Source organism: Schistocerca nitens, chromosome 8 (assembly GCF_023898315.1).
Source record: "Schistocerca nitens isolate TAMUIC-IGC-003100 chromosome 8, iqSchNite1.1, whole genome shotgun sequence".
In the NCBI taxonomy this organism is placed as follows: domain Eukaryota; kingdom Metazoa; phylum Arthropoda; class Insecta; order Orthoptera; family Acrididae; genus Schistocerca; species Schistocerca nitens.
This window is the reverse complement of record NC_064621.1, coordinates 472503351-472518858: the sequence shown is the minus strand read 5'-3', so window position 1 is coordinate 472518858 and position 15508 is coordinate 472503351. Positions and strand designations below refer to the sequence as shown.

The following is a 15508-nucleotide window of genomic DNA, read 5'->3' as shown; positions in this document are numbered from 1 at the left end:
AGCCGACCAAATGGAGAGCCAGAATGAGGCCCCTTTCAAACTCTGTCATCTCTGCTGATAACGCTATCTCAGATGAGTACGTCGCATCTCTGTGTTCTTCACAGTGGTCGCTCAACATCTGGTACTGACCACTGTATTCCTTACCAGGCCTGGAAACAACACTAAACACCAAAAACAATAACGCACTCTGATGGCCATTCAGGCTGTCACAGAGAATTTTAATTCCAATCGTTTACATACGTTTCAAAAATGTGTACATCTACAAAATTAGATTGACATCCGACCATGTATTGTGACTGCTTCATTTTTTTGTTAGGCAATTTGTGTTATGTCAGATGCACTGTATGTGTAAAACCTTCATCTGATATAAGAGAGAGCCTAAAAGTCCTCACCTGCGCATAAAAGAAAACAATGAAATATAAATCACCATTTTATTAACCTCAAAAGCAACTGTGACTGTGAAATGATCTAAATTCTAATCTAGCGAGCTTCACTCGTAACACCATACGTCAGGCTCTGACCGCGAACCAGATAGAACTCTCCTTACAGTCCACTTGAATCGCTGTCCCGCTACTTCACGTGATATTAAATACATTTCTCGGATGCATGCGTAGTATATGAGGGGACATCCAATAAGTATTTAATGAATTAAATGAGAAGTATGATAACAACATACCTAGACGTACGCTAGTTCATCTATCACATTGTACATCGACCACAATTTTACGTAGAAAACTACCATCTAAAATAATAAATTGCAAATTTACAACCTATAATTATTACAGATTAAAAGGTACAATAACACTATAATGAATTAGCGTGACCTGATAATTCACACTGTTCTTCTCTGATTGTTCCTTTGGTGCAGTTTACATGGATCATGTGCCATTTTTAAAATACGATAATTACTTACACGATAATACTGTACTAGCGCAAATTGCACTTAAAACATTGAAAAACAAGAATATCACGTTGTTTGCACTAAAACTATCCTACCCCTACGACCTAAGTGCTTGTTTCCATGGTAGTCTGTAAATTGAGCGTCACATTGTTTATAACAAATGGGTCTAGTATTCGGCCTGTGAAAGACAATATAAGCAGTGTCCCGCTCGATACAGTAACCTCGATTAAATATCTAGTCGTAACATCACCGGACGACATAAAGTGAAACGAACATCTAAGCGCGATTGCAGGAAAGGTGGTTTGTGAGAATTCTAGGAAACTATAACTCATCTATAAAGAAGACCGCGTACAGAACCCATGTGTTACCTATTGTTGAGTACTGCTCGACTGCTTGGGATCTGCACCAGATTGGATTAAAGAGAGACATCGAAGTACGAGATTGAGAGGCACCTTGTTAAATTTGTTACTTGTGCACTAGATGAACACGCGAGTACTACGTAAACGCTCCGTGAATCCAAATGGAATCCGCGGAGAGAAGAAGAAGGCGTTCTTTTCGTGAAAAACTATTAGAAAAGTTTAGAGAACCGACATTTGCAATGGATTGCAGAACGATTCCACTGCCACCAATGTAAATCACGCGTAAGCACCATGAAGACAAGATAGCATATACACAGTCGTTTTTCCCTCGTTCCATCTGGAACAAGGAAGGGAATGACTAGTAGTAGTTCAAGGTGCCCTCCGCCACGCATTGTATGGTGGCTTGCGGACTCTTTATGTAGATGTAGAGGCTGTGTGGAAAGCACACTTGCTGAGATCAAATGAAGGCTCATAATGACTTTCACTTGAGGTCTAATATTGTTCTGTAGTAAGATTGTAAATTTTTTATTTTATTTTGGTTAGTCTTCTGGTTGGTTTGATGCGACCCCCAAGGAGTTCCAATCCTACGTCAATCTCTTCAGCTCAGAACAGCACTTGCACAATATGTTCTCATTTATATGTTTCATATATTCACTTCTCTGTCTTCTCCTACAGTTTTTATTTTCGACATCTTCTTCTAGTACCCTCGCATCCAGATCTTCTCAGTATGTCGACGTTCCCAAAAGTCAACAGTTCGTTGTGCTTGCACGTCAACTCTGAAATGGGCTGGGCTCCGCTATGGCGGACCCACGCTAGAACGATAATGAATGGTCACTGGTAGTAATGTCATTACAGTTTTCAAAATGTCCACATGTTCAAATGTGTGTGAATTTCTGAGGGACCAAACTGCTTAGGTCATCGGTTCCTAGACTTACACACTACTTAAACTAACTTATGCTAAGAACAACAGACACACCCCTGCCCGAGGGAGCACTCGAACCTCCGGTGGGAAGAGCCTCACAGTCCATGACATGGCGCCTCTAACCGCGCGGCCACCCCGCGCAGCTTTACAGTTTTCAACAAATATGAAGTACCTAGTTAGGAAATCTTCCACATACCTCCCCAATGTTAGATTCGTTAGAATGACTTATTGAGATTGCAATCTAGCGGTACCTCTTCTTCACCGTCTTCTCATTAATTGCGGTGTTACCTGCCTTCACCCCTGTAACTGCAGTTGCTTTGAGTTTGACATTTTGCGGCGAGACTCGCCTGCCCCTGATCGGACGGCAACACTCACTACTCCAGCGGGCAACCGGATGCATTCGAAGAGGCTAAAAGATACATCAGAAGCGATGTGACCACTCGTGGACGTTGTTTCTACGAGGGCGTGCTGAAAAGTAACGCCTCCGAATTTTGTATATGAAAACTCTTAAAGCTCTTTAAGTAAAACAAACTTTATTAACGTTTTGCGTCTTTATTCTTCATGTCTACGTACTTACGTTTCAAGATAGTCATCTTGACGACGAACACTTTTCTCCCACCGGTAGACCAGTTTGTTGATACCCTCACTGTAGAACGTCTGACTTCGTTGACGGAGTCACAACCTCATACCTGCTTTCACTGCTCCATCATCTCGAAGTTTTGGAAATACATGAAAACTGATTGGGGCCATGTTGGGATTATGTGTAAGATGATCTATGACTGTGAATCCACTGAGCGATTGTTGCAGATATCGTGTGCGGTCTGGCATTGTCATGTTCTGGGAAAAAGTGCTCCATACATGAACGAACTCTTCGAATTTAAAACCCGATTACAGCACGCTGTTTCTCATGCACCGACATAATCACATTAAACACCGCTATGTTACACGCTACAATTCGGAGCCCCCTTGTAAGTAGGCTGTTTAGGTTTTTTTATTGGTAACGCCACCTCTGTATGAAAATCACTGGCTGTGCTGTGTGCAGTCTGTGGCTACTTTGCATTGTTGTAATACTCGCCATTGTAGTGTTAGGCAGCTGGCTGTGAACAGCGCGTAGCGTTGGCAGTTGGAGGTGAGCCGCCAGCAGTGGTGGATGTGGGGAGAGAGATGGCGGAGTTTTGTAATTTGTCATGAACTGCTATATATATATTATGACTATTAAGGTAAATACAGTGTTTGTTCTCTATTAATATCTTTCATTTGCTAACTATCCCTATCAGTAGTTAGTGCCTTCCATAGTTTGAATCTTTTATTTAGCTAGCAGTAGTGGCGCTTGCTGTATTGCAGTAGTGGGAGTAACCAAGATTTTTGTGAGGTAAGTGATTTTTGAAAAGTACAGGTTAATGTTAGTCAGGGCCATTCTCTTGTAGAGATTATTGAAAGTCAGATTGCGTTGCGCTAAAAATATTGTGTGTCAGTTTAAGCACAGTCGTGTATAATTGTTAAAAAAGGGGACGTTTCACCCTAAGCGACTTGCATCAGCGAAGTGGGAAAGTTGACCGAGTAATATGCATGACCTGAAGTACTTCAGTCGATATTGAGAACAGAATAAAGAATTCGGGTGCACTACTTTATAGCACGCCCTCGTATGCTCAAGCGGCTTTCGGGTTCCCATTGTCATTTGATGAATTCCTTCTTTATGTAAACTGGTCGTCAATGAAAATGGTTAAACTCTGGTAAATGAGTAATTGTAGTACAGGGTGACCCAAATGTCCTTTAACATTTGACAATGCAGTAAGTCACGTAAAATTTAGATAGAGAGGTAAAACTTGACACACATGCCTGAAATGACACGGAGTATTATTGAAACCAAAATCGAATGCAAAAACCAGACAACAGATGTCACTGGGCAGCAACAAGTCAGTGACACCGCAAGAGAATCGCGTATAAAATGAGCTGTAGTGAGGAAGGGAGTCAAATGCCATAGCAATCCCGACAACTTGACTTTACCAGAAAGGGCACTCTAAGTGAAGCTCTATTATCAGAACGGAGAATTCTCTTCGGCAGCTTTACGATCCTATCGCTGTAAGAAGGGTATTTGAATGGGTAAAATTCCTACGACAAGTGTCGCTATGAAGAAAATGATCAAGAAGTTCGAAGCCAAAGGTTGTATAGACGATCGGCCCCGTATTGGGTGACAAGACACAAGTAATGGATACTTCAGCGTTCTCCGAATGGTGAAGTCAACGCTCGTTAAGTCTCACGTATCACTAGCATTCCACACCCTACTGTTTGGAAAGCCAGCCCGGTTGGCCGTGCGGTCTAATGCACGGCTTTCCAGGCGGGAAGGAGCGCCTAGTCCCCGGCACGAATCCGCCCGGCGGATTTGTGTCGAGGTCCAGTGAACCGGCCAGTCTGTGGATGGTTTTTAGGCGGTTTTCCATCTGCCTCGACGAATGCGGGCTCGTTCCCCTTATTCCGCTTCAGTTACACTATGTCGGCGATTGCTGCGCAAACAAGTTCTCCAAGTACGCGTATACCACCATTACTCTACCACTCAAACATAGGGGTTACACTCGTCTGGTGTGAGACGTTCCCCAGGGGGTCCACCAGGGGCCGAAACGCACAATAACCCTGGGTTCGGTGTGGGGTGGCGGAGGGGTGAAGTGGACTGCGGTAGTCGTCGTGGGTTGTGGACCACTGCGGCTGCGGCATGGACGGAGCCTCTCCGTCGTTTCTAGGTCCCCGGTTCACATAACATACCATACCATACTATTTGAAAAGCACTAGGGTGTACCCTCCAGTGCTATCCACACAACATCCGGCGTCATCATGACCCTTAGGCGCCGATATTGTGACGTGGAGAGTATTTGCGGGGTGTGTGCTTCAAAAGATTGGGGAAGATGATGATCTGTTGTCTAACGTGTTTTGGCCCGACGAAGCCCATTACACACTCCAAGGGGCAGCCAACGCCCACAACTGCAGAATCGTGATCGGACTCTTTTTCTTCGAGGAAATATAGGGTGCTGCTTTTAAAACTCTCCGCGTGACGGGTGCAAGGCACGTCGACATCACATCATCGCTACCTTGGCTGATAAACACCTGCTGAAAGGTACGACTTTAATTCAGGATGGCCTTCAACCCCAAACTGCTACATGTGTGAAAGATCTCCTACGCACGGGGTTTCGTGAGGATCGCGTACTGAGCGCCATTTCCGTCATGTCTGGCCTCCCAGTTCTCCAGTCCGTGTGATTATTGGTTGTGAGGTTACCTGAAATCGCAAGTCTACCGTGATCGTGCGACCTGACTAAGGTTGCTAAAAGGTATTATCCGACGGCAGTTTCTCCCTATACCTGTTGAATGCTGTACGGTGCTGTTCATAACATTGTCCCTTGGCTACAGGTATTGTTGATGAATAACGTCCGACAAGTAGAGCATTTGTTATAACGAACATCTTCTTTGTTAAAAATCAGTCGTTCAGCTAATTGTTCATTCTGTATGATATGAAGCGCCATCTGTTGATCATTTTGTGCACTGTTTTGCTTCCGTAAAACCCAATGTCATTTCAAGCATTTATGTCCACTTTCACCTCTCTACTTACATTATTCCGTGAAGTATTGAATTTTCAAATGTTAACTGACTTTGTGGTCATCCTTTAGGTACGTCTCATCTGTTGACCACTTACCTATCACTGCATTTGCTACATTAATAGTGCTAGTTTTCCGTTCTCCAAACAGTAGCTTCTCCGATTTTGTATAATAACTTTCATTAATCAGAGTGAAGTCACCGCAGTCGTGTAAACTAAGAGAGCCATTACAAATACAGTTCACAGATACATAAAACGAACATTATTATTCCGAAATAACTTTTTATTCTGCTTGCTTACACTGCTTGAAAACCATACACCCTTTGAGCAGGGAAATGCTTTCGTCAATACATAAGTTTTAAAATATAGAACAGATTTCATCTTTTCTACTACATAGGTGATGGTCGGATATTGTGGAATACCATTTACTTTTGTAGTTGTATCTCCTAATTGAACACATTCTTGGCTCTTTAACACATTTTATCACAAAATTCAACTATTTTATTTTAACTTTAACTATTTGGCTATAAGTGTTAGTATTTCTCTCAGTAAAATTTAAAACTTTAAAAAAATTGCACTTGGAGGCTAATATGAAAAAAGTACAGAAAAGAGTTGTAAATATGAAGATAATCACATAAATTTGGGGAAAAACATACATATTGTATGTACCCAAAATACAGTTCTGAGATTCCTCTTACTTTAAATTCTTAAAAGAATACTTATTAGCAACAGAAAACATAATTTTATTCCATAACAAATCTGTTAAATTTATTAACTTCAAAACAATGTTCTGAAACAATTACGAGGGTAAGTCAATTATTATCTGCGAAGTAGTTATAAAATTTTATTGTAATTAAATAGCAAACTTACAAGAACATCGTTTTTTGACGTAGTCTCCTTGCGTTTAAACGCACTTGGTCCATCGTTGTACAAGCTTCCTGATGCCCTCATAAAAGTAAGTTCTCGGTTGAGCTGCGAGCCAGGAATGCACCACTACTTTCACTGCTTCGTCCGAGGCAAAACAACGGCCCCTTAATGCCCGTTGGAGTGGACCAAACAAGTGTTAGTCAGAAGGGGCAAGATCGGGACTATATGGAGGATGATCCAGTACTTCATATTTGAGTTTCTGGAACGTTTCAGCAGTGTGGGCAGCAGTATGCGGACGGGCATTGTCGTGCAACAATGCAACACCTTTTGACAGCAATCCTCGGTGTTTGCTTCAAATTCCAGGCTTTAGCCTGGCAGTAAGCATCTCACTGTAACGTACACTGTTCATTGTTGTGCCCCTTTCCCCATAATGTTCCAGTACTGGACCTTGTGCGTCCCAAAAAAACCGTAAGCATTAGTTTTCCTGCGGACGGTTGGGTCTTGAACATTTTCTTGCACAGAGAATTTGGATATTTCCATTCCATGCTCTGCCTTTTACTCTCCGGCTCGTAATGATGGATCCATGTTTCGTCACCAGTAATGATCCTGTCTAAGAAGTTGTTCCTTTCGTTACCATAGCGATCCAAATGTTTTTTGCAGATGTCCAAGTGTGTTTGTTTATGCAACTGTGTGAGTTGTTTTGGGGCCCATCTTGCCCAAACTTTATGAAACCCAAATCTGTTGTGGACGATTTCGTAGGCAGAACCGTGACTAATTTGCAGACGATGTGCCACTTCGTCAATAGTTAATCGTCTGTCCAAGAGAATCAATTCCTGTGAACGCTCAACTGTTTCTTCATTTGTGGCGGTAAACGGTCGTCCGGCTCCTTCATCGTGCGTAACACTTGTGCGACCATTTCGGAATTTTTCAATCCATTCGTAGACACACCGTTGTGGCAAAACACTGTTCCCGTACTGTATCGAAAGTCTTCGATGAATTTTGGCCCCTGATACGCCTTTAGACCACAAAAAACGGATCACTGAATGTTGCTCTTCTTTGGTGCAAATAGACAGCGGAGCAGCCAAGATTATCAGCATGGGAGCGATAACGAAACTAACCTAGCAGAATTAAAACTGCAAAGATATAACAACAAGTAAACAAAGCATGCGTTATCAACCTAAAATGACAGTGCTACCAAAATAAACAAAAATATAACTAAATTGCGGACAATAATTGACTTACCCTCGTATTTGTTTATGCAGTAGAAGTGATTTGTTCTTCATTCATCTGCTTACTTAAATCTCAAATCTGATCTTCGTTCTCAGCACAGTCAAGCTGGATTTTATGGACTGCCAAGTACTCTACACTGCCCGACATGCCATTTTGAACTTCACATAACAACAGAACCAACTGTACCCATAGTCAAAAATCGATCAATATGCAGTTATCTACAGTTCTTTTAATTAATGACTTGCATAGTTTTAACCGTTCGTTTGGATTTAAAAAATTATTGCATATTTTTGAAAGCTTACCTCCAAAAATTACGAAATTACGAAAACAATTTTTCTGCGCCGTAGCTCAGGAGAGGAATTGGACTCGCTACAGAGAATCACGGGAACATTTTTAAGTAGATCATGAGACTCATGCTTGGGAGCACTTCTTGGTGGATGAAAACTCACGGTATTCCATGATAGCCAAGTCCATCTATCCACCAACAGGCTTCGTCTTCAACATTTCCAGTCCAGGAACGCGAGCGCGGCAAAAGTGGACAACGATTTTCTCGTCCTCGAGGTGTGAGGTGTGACCTGTCATAGCCTCAGCATCCTCGTACGGAAACGAAGGAAAACTACATTCATCCTCTGATTACAAATCATAAGTGAACTTTCTGCTTAGATAATCCATGTTTCCATATCTTCGGGCAGTTTCATATCACGCTCTTCATCTGTAATCCAGAAAAGGTGAACGAATTGCTAATAAATAAGAAAACTACATCTGCCATTTATGATCGACATTAATAAAGTTATTAGTAAGACTAACATCAGCGTACTACGCTATAGGTCAAGTCGTGTATAAAACACCGAATCATACATATTTGATATTCGTACTACTAGCGCTACTGACTTCGAAAGTTATGTGCCGAAACTTGGAAAATATAAGTGACAAAATCTCTTATTTAAGAATGCTTTTTACTATCAAGGCGATATAGTTTTTACACTTTAGCAGTAATACAACTTTTATTTTTATGTTTATACAAAAAAAGTGTCCTCATGTACTGCTAGTAATGTAAAAACAAGTTTTCTAAAATTCTGATTACACTGTCGCCCATGTATTATGATCCAGAATAGCGTTTGCTACCGTACTTCTGAATGCATACATTAACTGTGTAAATTACTTACGATGTCGGTAGTGCCAATTACTTTAAACTGAATCTATGTGTAAGTGAAACTGAATACAAAGAACGGTTATCAATAATATACAGCATAGCTTCCTCACCGAACAGTCACTACACACGAAGTGCCTCACGTCTTGAAACTAAGCCCTGTTAGAAACTGGATCTACTGGATCATGTTAAAAGTTTACAAATGAATACTGTCTCTAACTTCGCCTCGGAAACTTCGCTTAGGCCCTAAAATTGATTCTTTCCTGCAACGGATAACTCAACTCTGCTCTGTAAATATGAAATGCTGCACTCCTTTAATGATAAACAGCGTGCACCTGAAATACGTCATTGCTCAGCTGATTACCTGATCATTTATTTCGTGCTGCTTTGCCAAATGAGAATTTTCCTATCTTTCGAAAAATGTAGTTGGCTGTCTACGCAGTAATGCAGAGCGTAACAGTACTGTTATGACAAGATGTACGCTTAAACTCTGAAGAGAAACTTTCTGAAATGTTAGCAAATGAATGAAAAGATCGCTTTAAGTTAAAATTCTATTAAGATCCTTTTAATGACACGGAAATGAATCGTACTGAGACGAAACAATGATCTTCCTCTGCATTGTGATAAACAATGAACACTGTTTTAGGCAAACAGATCTTAAGTTACGAAATTTACTCTGCTTTTCTTTCAAAATGCTTTTAACTAAAAGTGGAGGTGGCGAACAGTAATTAGGATTCTGAATACATTACTGGTAATTGGCACTGGGTATGCTGTAGTGGTTTCTGTTGTGGTCTTCAGTCCAGAGACTGGTTTGATGCAGCTCTCCATGCTACTCTATCCTGTGCAAGCTTCTTCATCTCCGAGTAACTACTGCAACCTACATACTTCCGAATCTGGTTAGTGTATTCATCTCTTGGTCTACCTCTACGATTTTTACCCTCCACCCTGCCCTCCAGTACTAAATTGGTGATTCCTTGATGCCTCAGAATGTGTCCTACCAGCCGATCCCTTCTTCTAGTCAAATTGTGCCACAAATTCCTCTTCTCTCCAGTTCTATTCAGTACCTCCTCATTAGTCACGTGATCTACCCATATAATCTTCAGCATTCTTCTGTAGCACCACATTTCGAAAGCTTCTATTCTCTTCTTATCTAAACTATTTATCGTCCATGTTTCACTTCCATACATGGCTACACTCCAGACAAATACTTTCAGAAAGGACTTCCTAGGTACCCTAACGTAGATGTTTGTTGAACCAAAACGGGATCTTTACAATGATTACTCGACTAGCGCTTGCAGCAAATAAAAAATTCTAGCTTCTTCCGCCATATACGTGGTTGACACAGGGCGCACGAAAATTCGCGTCGGATATATGAGTTGAAAGCAATTAAACGTACCCGTTAAGCACTGAGAAATGCTGAATACTGTTATCAGTGTTACATTCGACAAGTTTAATGAGTCTGAAGGCTGACAATGCGTACGATTAAAGAGTGACAGACCGATGTCTAGTGATTTTATTCAGATTCGCAGGTCAAATTATTCGTCCTACAGTGTAATAGTGAAACACACCGTCCGGCATTTCGAATTCATCGCGAAGCTTCATACTGTCTGTCCCATCAGCAGTGCGCCAGTGAATGTGCTCGCGTTGCGTTAAAAATCGATTTATCTGTGGACGCTATTGTTCGCTGTTGACCTTACGGCAGGGACACAGAGGGACTGACAGCTACTTAGCCGATTACTAGCCGGCGTCGCTCTTGGGAGTTACGTTAAAGGCGACGGGAGCATCGCCACAATCTGGTCACGTAGCCCGCCTCACTGCCTTGTTTTTCTGATCATTTTTGCAGTGCCATAATAAGCCTCAGTGGCATGTAATTTTTTTGCAAGTGTAATTTAAGTATCCGTTTCTTTTTCTTGTTATCGGAGCGGCAATCTACGTGATAGTGTACTTGAATAGTGCGATGGATTCAGTGCTATTGTTACACAAGAAATAGATAATTCATTACACAATAGTTTATGATACCAATAATTTTCAAAGGTCAAGTAGAGAATATACTTACCGTCACTAGTACATGTGTACTGCGGTAGGGGAAGTCCACAGAGTGATTTGTGCAGCTCGCAACAGGTTATGTGACCTTCTTCATGAGTCACCTCGTAATCCCTTAAGGCATTCCGGCTGGACTGGAGTCAGTACGTCAGTACGTCAGTTCGAGTGGGGTGAGGAAACTACGGGATTTGTCGGATCGCGGGGGAAGTGCTGCGGATCAAAAGCTTAATATCTCGATCTCGCAAACGGTCGCCACAGCTAAAGAGCATGTATGTTAGTGTCAGGACAGGAAGATCGTGAATTTCGAGTTTAACTGAGAGGTTAAGAAAGGTTTAAAGCGAAGCGATTACCAGTTCTGGAGGATGGTACGTGGTGAGAGACGTAGCTGCGATTCAGTTGTCCACAACGTATTTAACCTGACAGTATATTTAGAATGATCATATCATGTACGAAGCACATGCTCTACATTTCCATCTACACGATAACTGTGCAATTCAAAGCAGGCGGTGCACAGAACCACTTTTAGATTATTTCTCTAGGGTTCCACTGTGAAAAGCACCTAGAAAATAGAGCAACTAATTTGTTCCACGCGGCCTCTGATTTATCACATTCTATCACGATGGTCATTCCTCCCTACCTACGTGTGAGAGCACAAAACATTTTCGTATCGAGAGGATATTTTCCTGAAAAGATCTAGGCTGACGAAAGCCGCTTTTGTTGTCATGATTGCTCAAATGGTTCAGATGGCTCTGAGCACTATGGGACTTAACTTCTGAGGTCATCAGTCCCCTAGAACGTAGAACTACTTAAACCTAACTAACCTAAGGACATCACACACATCCATGCCCGAGGCAGGATTCGAACCTGCGACCGTATCAGTCGCGCGGTTCCAGACTGTAGCGCCTAGAACCGCTCGGCCACATCGGGCGGCTTTCATGATTGCCATTCGAACACGTTTCTGATATAGTATCTGTGACACCCTCTTTCCTATTTGTCGATGATCAAAAACGAGATGCCGTTCTTTGAACTGTTTCGATATCATCCGTCAGTCATGTCTAGTAAGGATCCCATAGAGCGCAGCAGCAGCCCAGAAGAGGACGGACAAGCGTAGCATAGAAGATCAGTTGCGTCTTCTGTTGTGCCACTACTAAAAGCACTCTTTGGTCCGCTTTCCCGACAAAATTTTCTGTGTGGTGGTTCCGCGACAAATTGCTCGTAATCGTAGTGCCTAGGCATTTAATTTTCCGACAAGTTTTAAATTTGTGTCTTTTGTCGTGTAACTGTAATTTAACGGAAATTTTTGAGTATTTGTGTGAGAGACCTCACATTTTTTTATTGTATATGGTTAATTACCATTTCTCACATCATGCGGATATCTTGTCTAAATCAGTCTGTAATTCGCTGTGATTTTAATGACATTATTACACGATGGAAGAGGGCATTAGCGCTTCATGAGGCTTTATCAGAGGATTCTACACTATTGGTGCAACAAGAATGCCAACTAGATAGCTAGCGGCTGCAGAAAGGTACGTTGGTGTAGACCCAGTCCAAGCACGAGCTATTATCTATTTTGGATTGTATTTACAAGTCAGGACTTTATTTTGTGGACTGGCAAGACAGCCAATCCACTAGGACGTGAGGCCGAAGGGCACGCGTTTAAGCTCACGCAGGATGGCGTGAGGTCTGGAACAGGCAAGGTCTTTATAGTAGCAAAAATAGTACGTAGCTTCTGGAATACTTAACTTTAATCCATAATTGGTGAACATCGGTCTGACGGTACATGCATCACAAGATCAATAGCAATTGATAGTGGTGCCTTGCTAGGTCGTAGCAAATGACGTAGCTGAAGGCTATGCTAACTATCGTCTCGGCAAATGAGAGCGTAATTTGTCAGTGAACCATCGCTAGCAAAGTCGGTTGTACAACTGGGGCGAGTGCTAGGACGTCTCTCTAGACCTGCCGTGTGGCGGCGCTCGGTCTGCAATCACCGACAGTGGCGACACGCGGGTCCGACGTATACTAACGGACCGCGGCCGATTTAAAGGCTACCACCTAGCAAGTGTGGTGTCTGGTGGTGACACCACACTTTAAATGTCTGATACCGATGGTTTCCATTACAGATATATGCTGATGTAGTCTTCGAATAAAGTGGTTCTTTCTTCCAGTTGAAATACCATCTTTGAAGGCAAAAGTAATATCAAACGCTCTGCCCATTCTACAAGGAAAATATCTAAGGAATATTCGAGAGCCTGGGCCAAAGTAAAGCCTCCGAATTTTTTGTGTGAAAACTGTTAAAGCTATTTAAATAAAGAAACTTTATTAACATTCTACATCTTTATTCCTCATGTCTACACATTATTTCTCAAAACAGTCACCCTGGTGACGAACACATTTCTCCCAAGGACACACGAGCTCCTTGATACTGTCGCTATAGAATGTTTAACTTTGTTGACGGAGCCACAACCTCACCTCTGCTTCCACCGCTTCATCACTATTAAACTGAAATCCTCGAAGGCGTTCTTTGAGCTTTGGAAACGGATGAAAATCGAATGGCGCCACATCGGAAGCGTGTGGAAGATGATCGATGACAGTGAACAAAAGACGTCGGATTGTTGCAGATGTCGCAGCGCTCGTGTGTGGTCTGGCATTGTCATTCTTAACGAGAAGCTCCTCCATGTGCTCTTCGAATTCGTGCTTTCAGTTTTCTGTGGGCTTCTAGAATTTATGTTGGCGCCTTTAGGCATGAATTCCAAGTGCACCACACCCTGAACATCCCAGAAAATTTTGAGCATGACTTTGCCCGCTGATGACATGATCTTGAACATTTTGGCGTCGTTGACCACTCGTGACGGAATTCCATTGATGCTCTCTTGTTGTCGGGGTCAAAATGGTGAAACCAGCTTTCGTCACCCGTCAAAGTGTTGTTAAGGAACCCGTCACCCTCACTCTCAAAACGCAAAAGAATTTGTTGACAAATGTCCAGTCTCCATTGATGCTCTCTTGTTGTCGGGGTCAAAATGATGAAACCAGCTTTCGTCACCCGTCACAGTGTTGTTAAGGAACCCGTCACCCTCACTCTCAAAACGCAAAAGAATTTGTTGACAAATGTCCAGTCTCCATTGATGCTCTCTTGTTGTCGGGGTCAAAATGATGAAACCAGCTTTCGTCACCCGTCACAGTGTTGTTAAGGAACCCGTCACCCTCACTCTCAAAACGCAAAAGAATTTGTTGACAAATGTCCAGTCTCCATTGATGCTCTCTTGTTGTCGGGGTCAAAATGATGAAACCAGCTTTCGTCACCCGTCACAGTGTTGTTAAGGAACCCGTCACCCTCACTCTCAAAACGCAAAAGAATTTGTTGACAAATGTCCAGTCTCCATTGATGCTCTCTTGTTGTCAGGGTCAAAATGGTGAAACCAGCTTTCGTCACCCGTCACAGTGTTGTTAAGGAACCCGTCACCCTCACTCTCAAAACGCAAAAGAATTTGTTGACAAATGTCCAGTCTCCATTGATGCTCTCTTGTTGTCGGGGTCAAAATGATGAAACCAGCTTTCGTCACCCGTCACAGTGTTGTTAAGGAACGCGTCACCCTCACTCTCAAAACGCAAAAGAATTTGTTGACAAATGTCCAGTCTCCATTGATGCTCTCTTGTTGTCGGGGTCAAAATGGTGAAACCAGCTTTCGTCACCCGTCACAGTGTTGTTAAGGAACGCGTCACCCTCACTCTCAAAACGCAAAAGAATTTGTTGACAAATGTCCAGTCTCCATTGATGCTCTCTTGTTGTCGGGGTCAAAATGGTGAAACCAGCTTTCGTCACCCGTCACAGTGTTGTTAAGGAACCCGTCACCCTCACTCTCAAAACGCAAAAGAATTTGTTGACAAATGTCCAGCCTCCTCTGTTTCAGGAGTGAATACTCGAGGCACCCACAGTGCACACAATTTTCTGTACGCAGTTCTGCAATGATGGCCTCTAAATGCTCTCGTGATAAGCCACACTTACTTGAGGGCTGTGCCTGTGTGATCCGCCGACTTTCTCTGATGAGTTCATGAACCCGATTCCGACTAGTATCGTCGGTTGCCGTACGCGGTCGTCCACTCCGATCTCAGTCACACATGTTGAGGTTAGCACACCGTTTTCTTCATTACGAGCACGAAGAACCCATCGTCGCACGTTTCTGTTGTCGATACAGTTATCACCATATACCTTCTTCTGTGGATTTCAATTGAGAGCTTGCTTTCTGCAGTAAGAAACTCGATTACAGAACGCCGTATCTCATGCATCGACATTGTTACATTACACTCTGCCCTCTTGCACGCAGCAATTCGGATTCTTCTAGCCATAGAGGGTTGTAACTTGTAACAGAGAAGTGCGAAAGTCGACCGAACAATATGCGTGATATGTAATACCTTAACCGATATTGAGAATAGCATTAAAAATTCAGAGGCATTA

At 42.5% G+C, this 15508-nt stretch overlaps 1 protein-coding gene across 1 annotated transcript in view; it reads right to left on the bottom strand.

Moving 5' to 3' along the window:
- Positions 1–378: 378 nt before the first annotated feature.
- Positions 379–15508, bottom strand: part of LOC126199621 (uncharacterized) — a 51861-nt gene continuing 36731 nt past the window's right edge. The window contains exon 3 of the mRNA XM_049936548.1: positions 379–392. Coding sequence (XP_049792505.1) covers positions 379–392 — 14 coding nt within the window. The remainder of the gene's footprint in view (positions 393–15508) is intronic.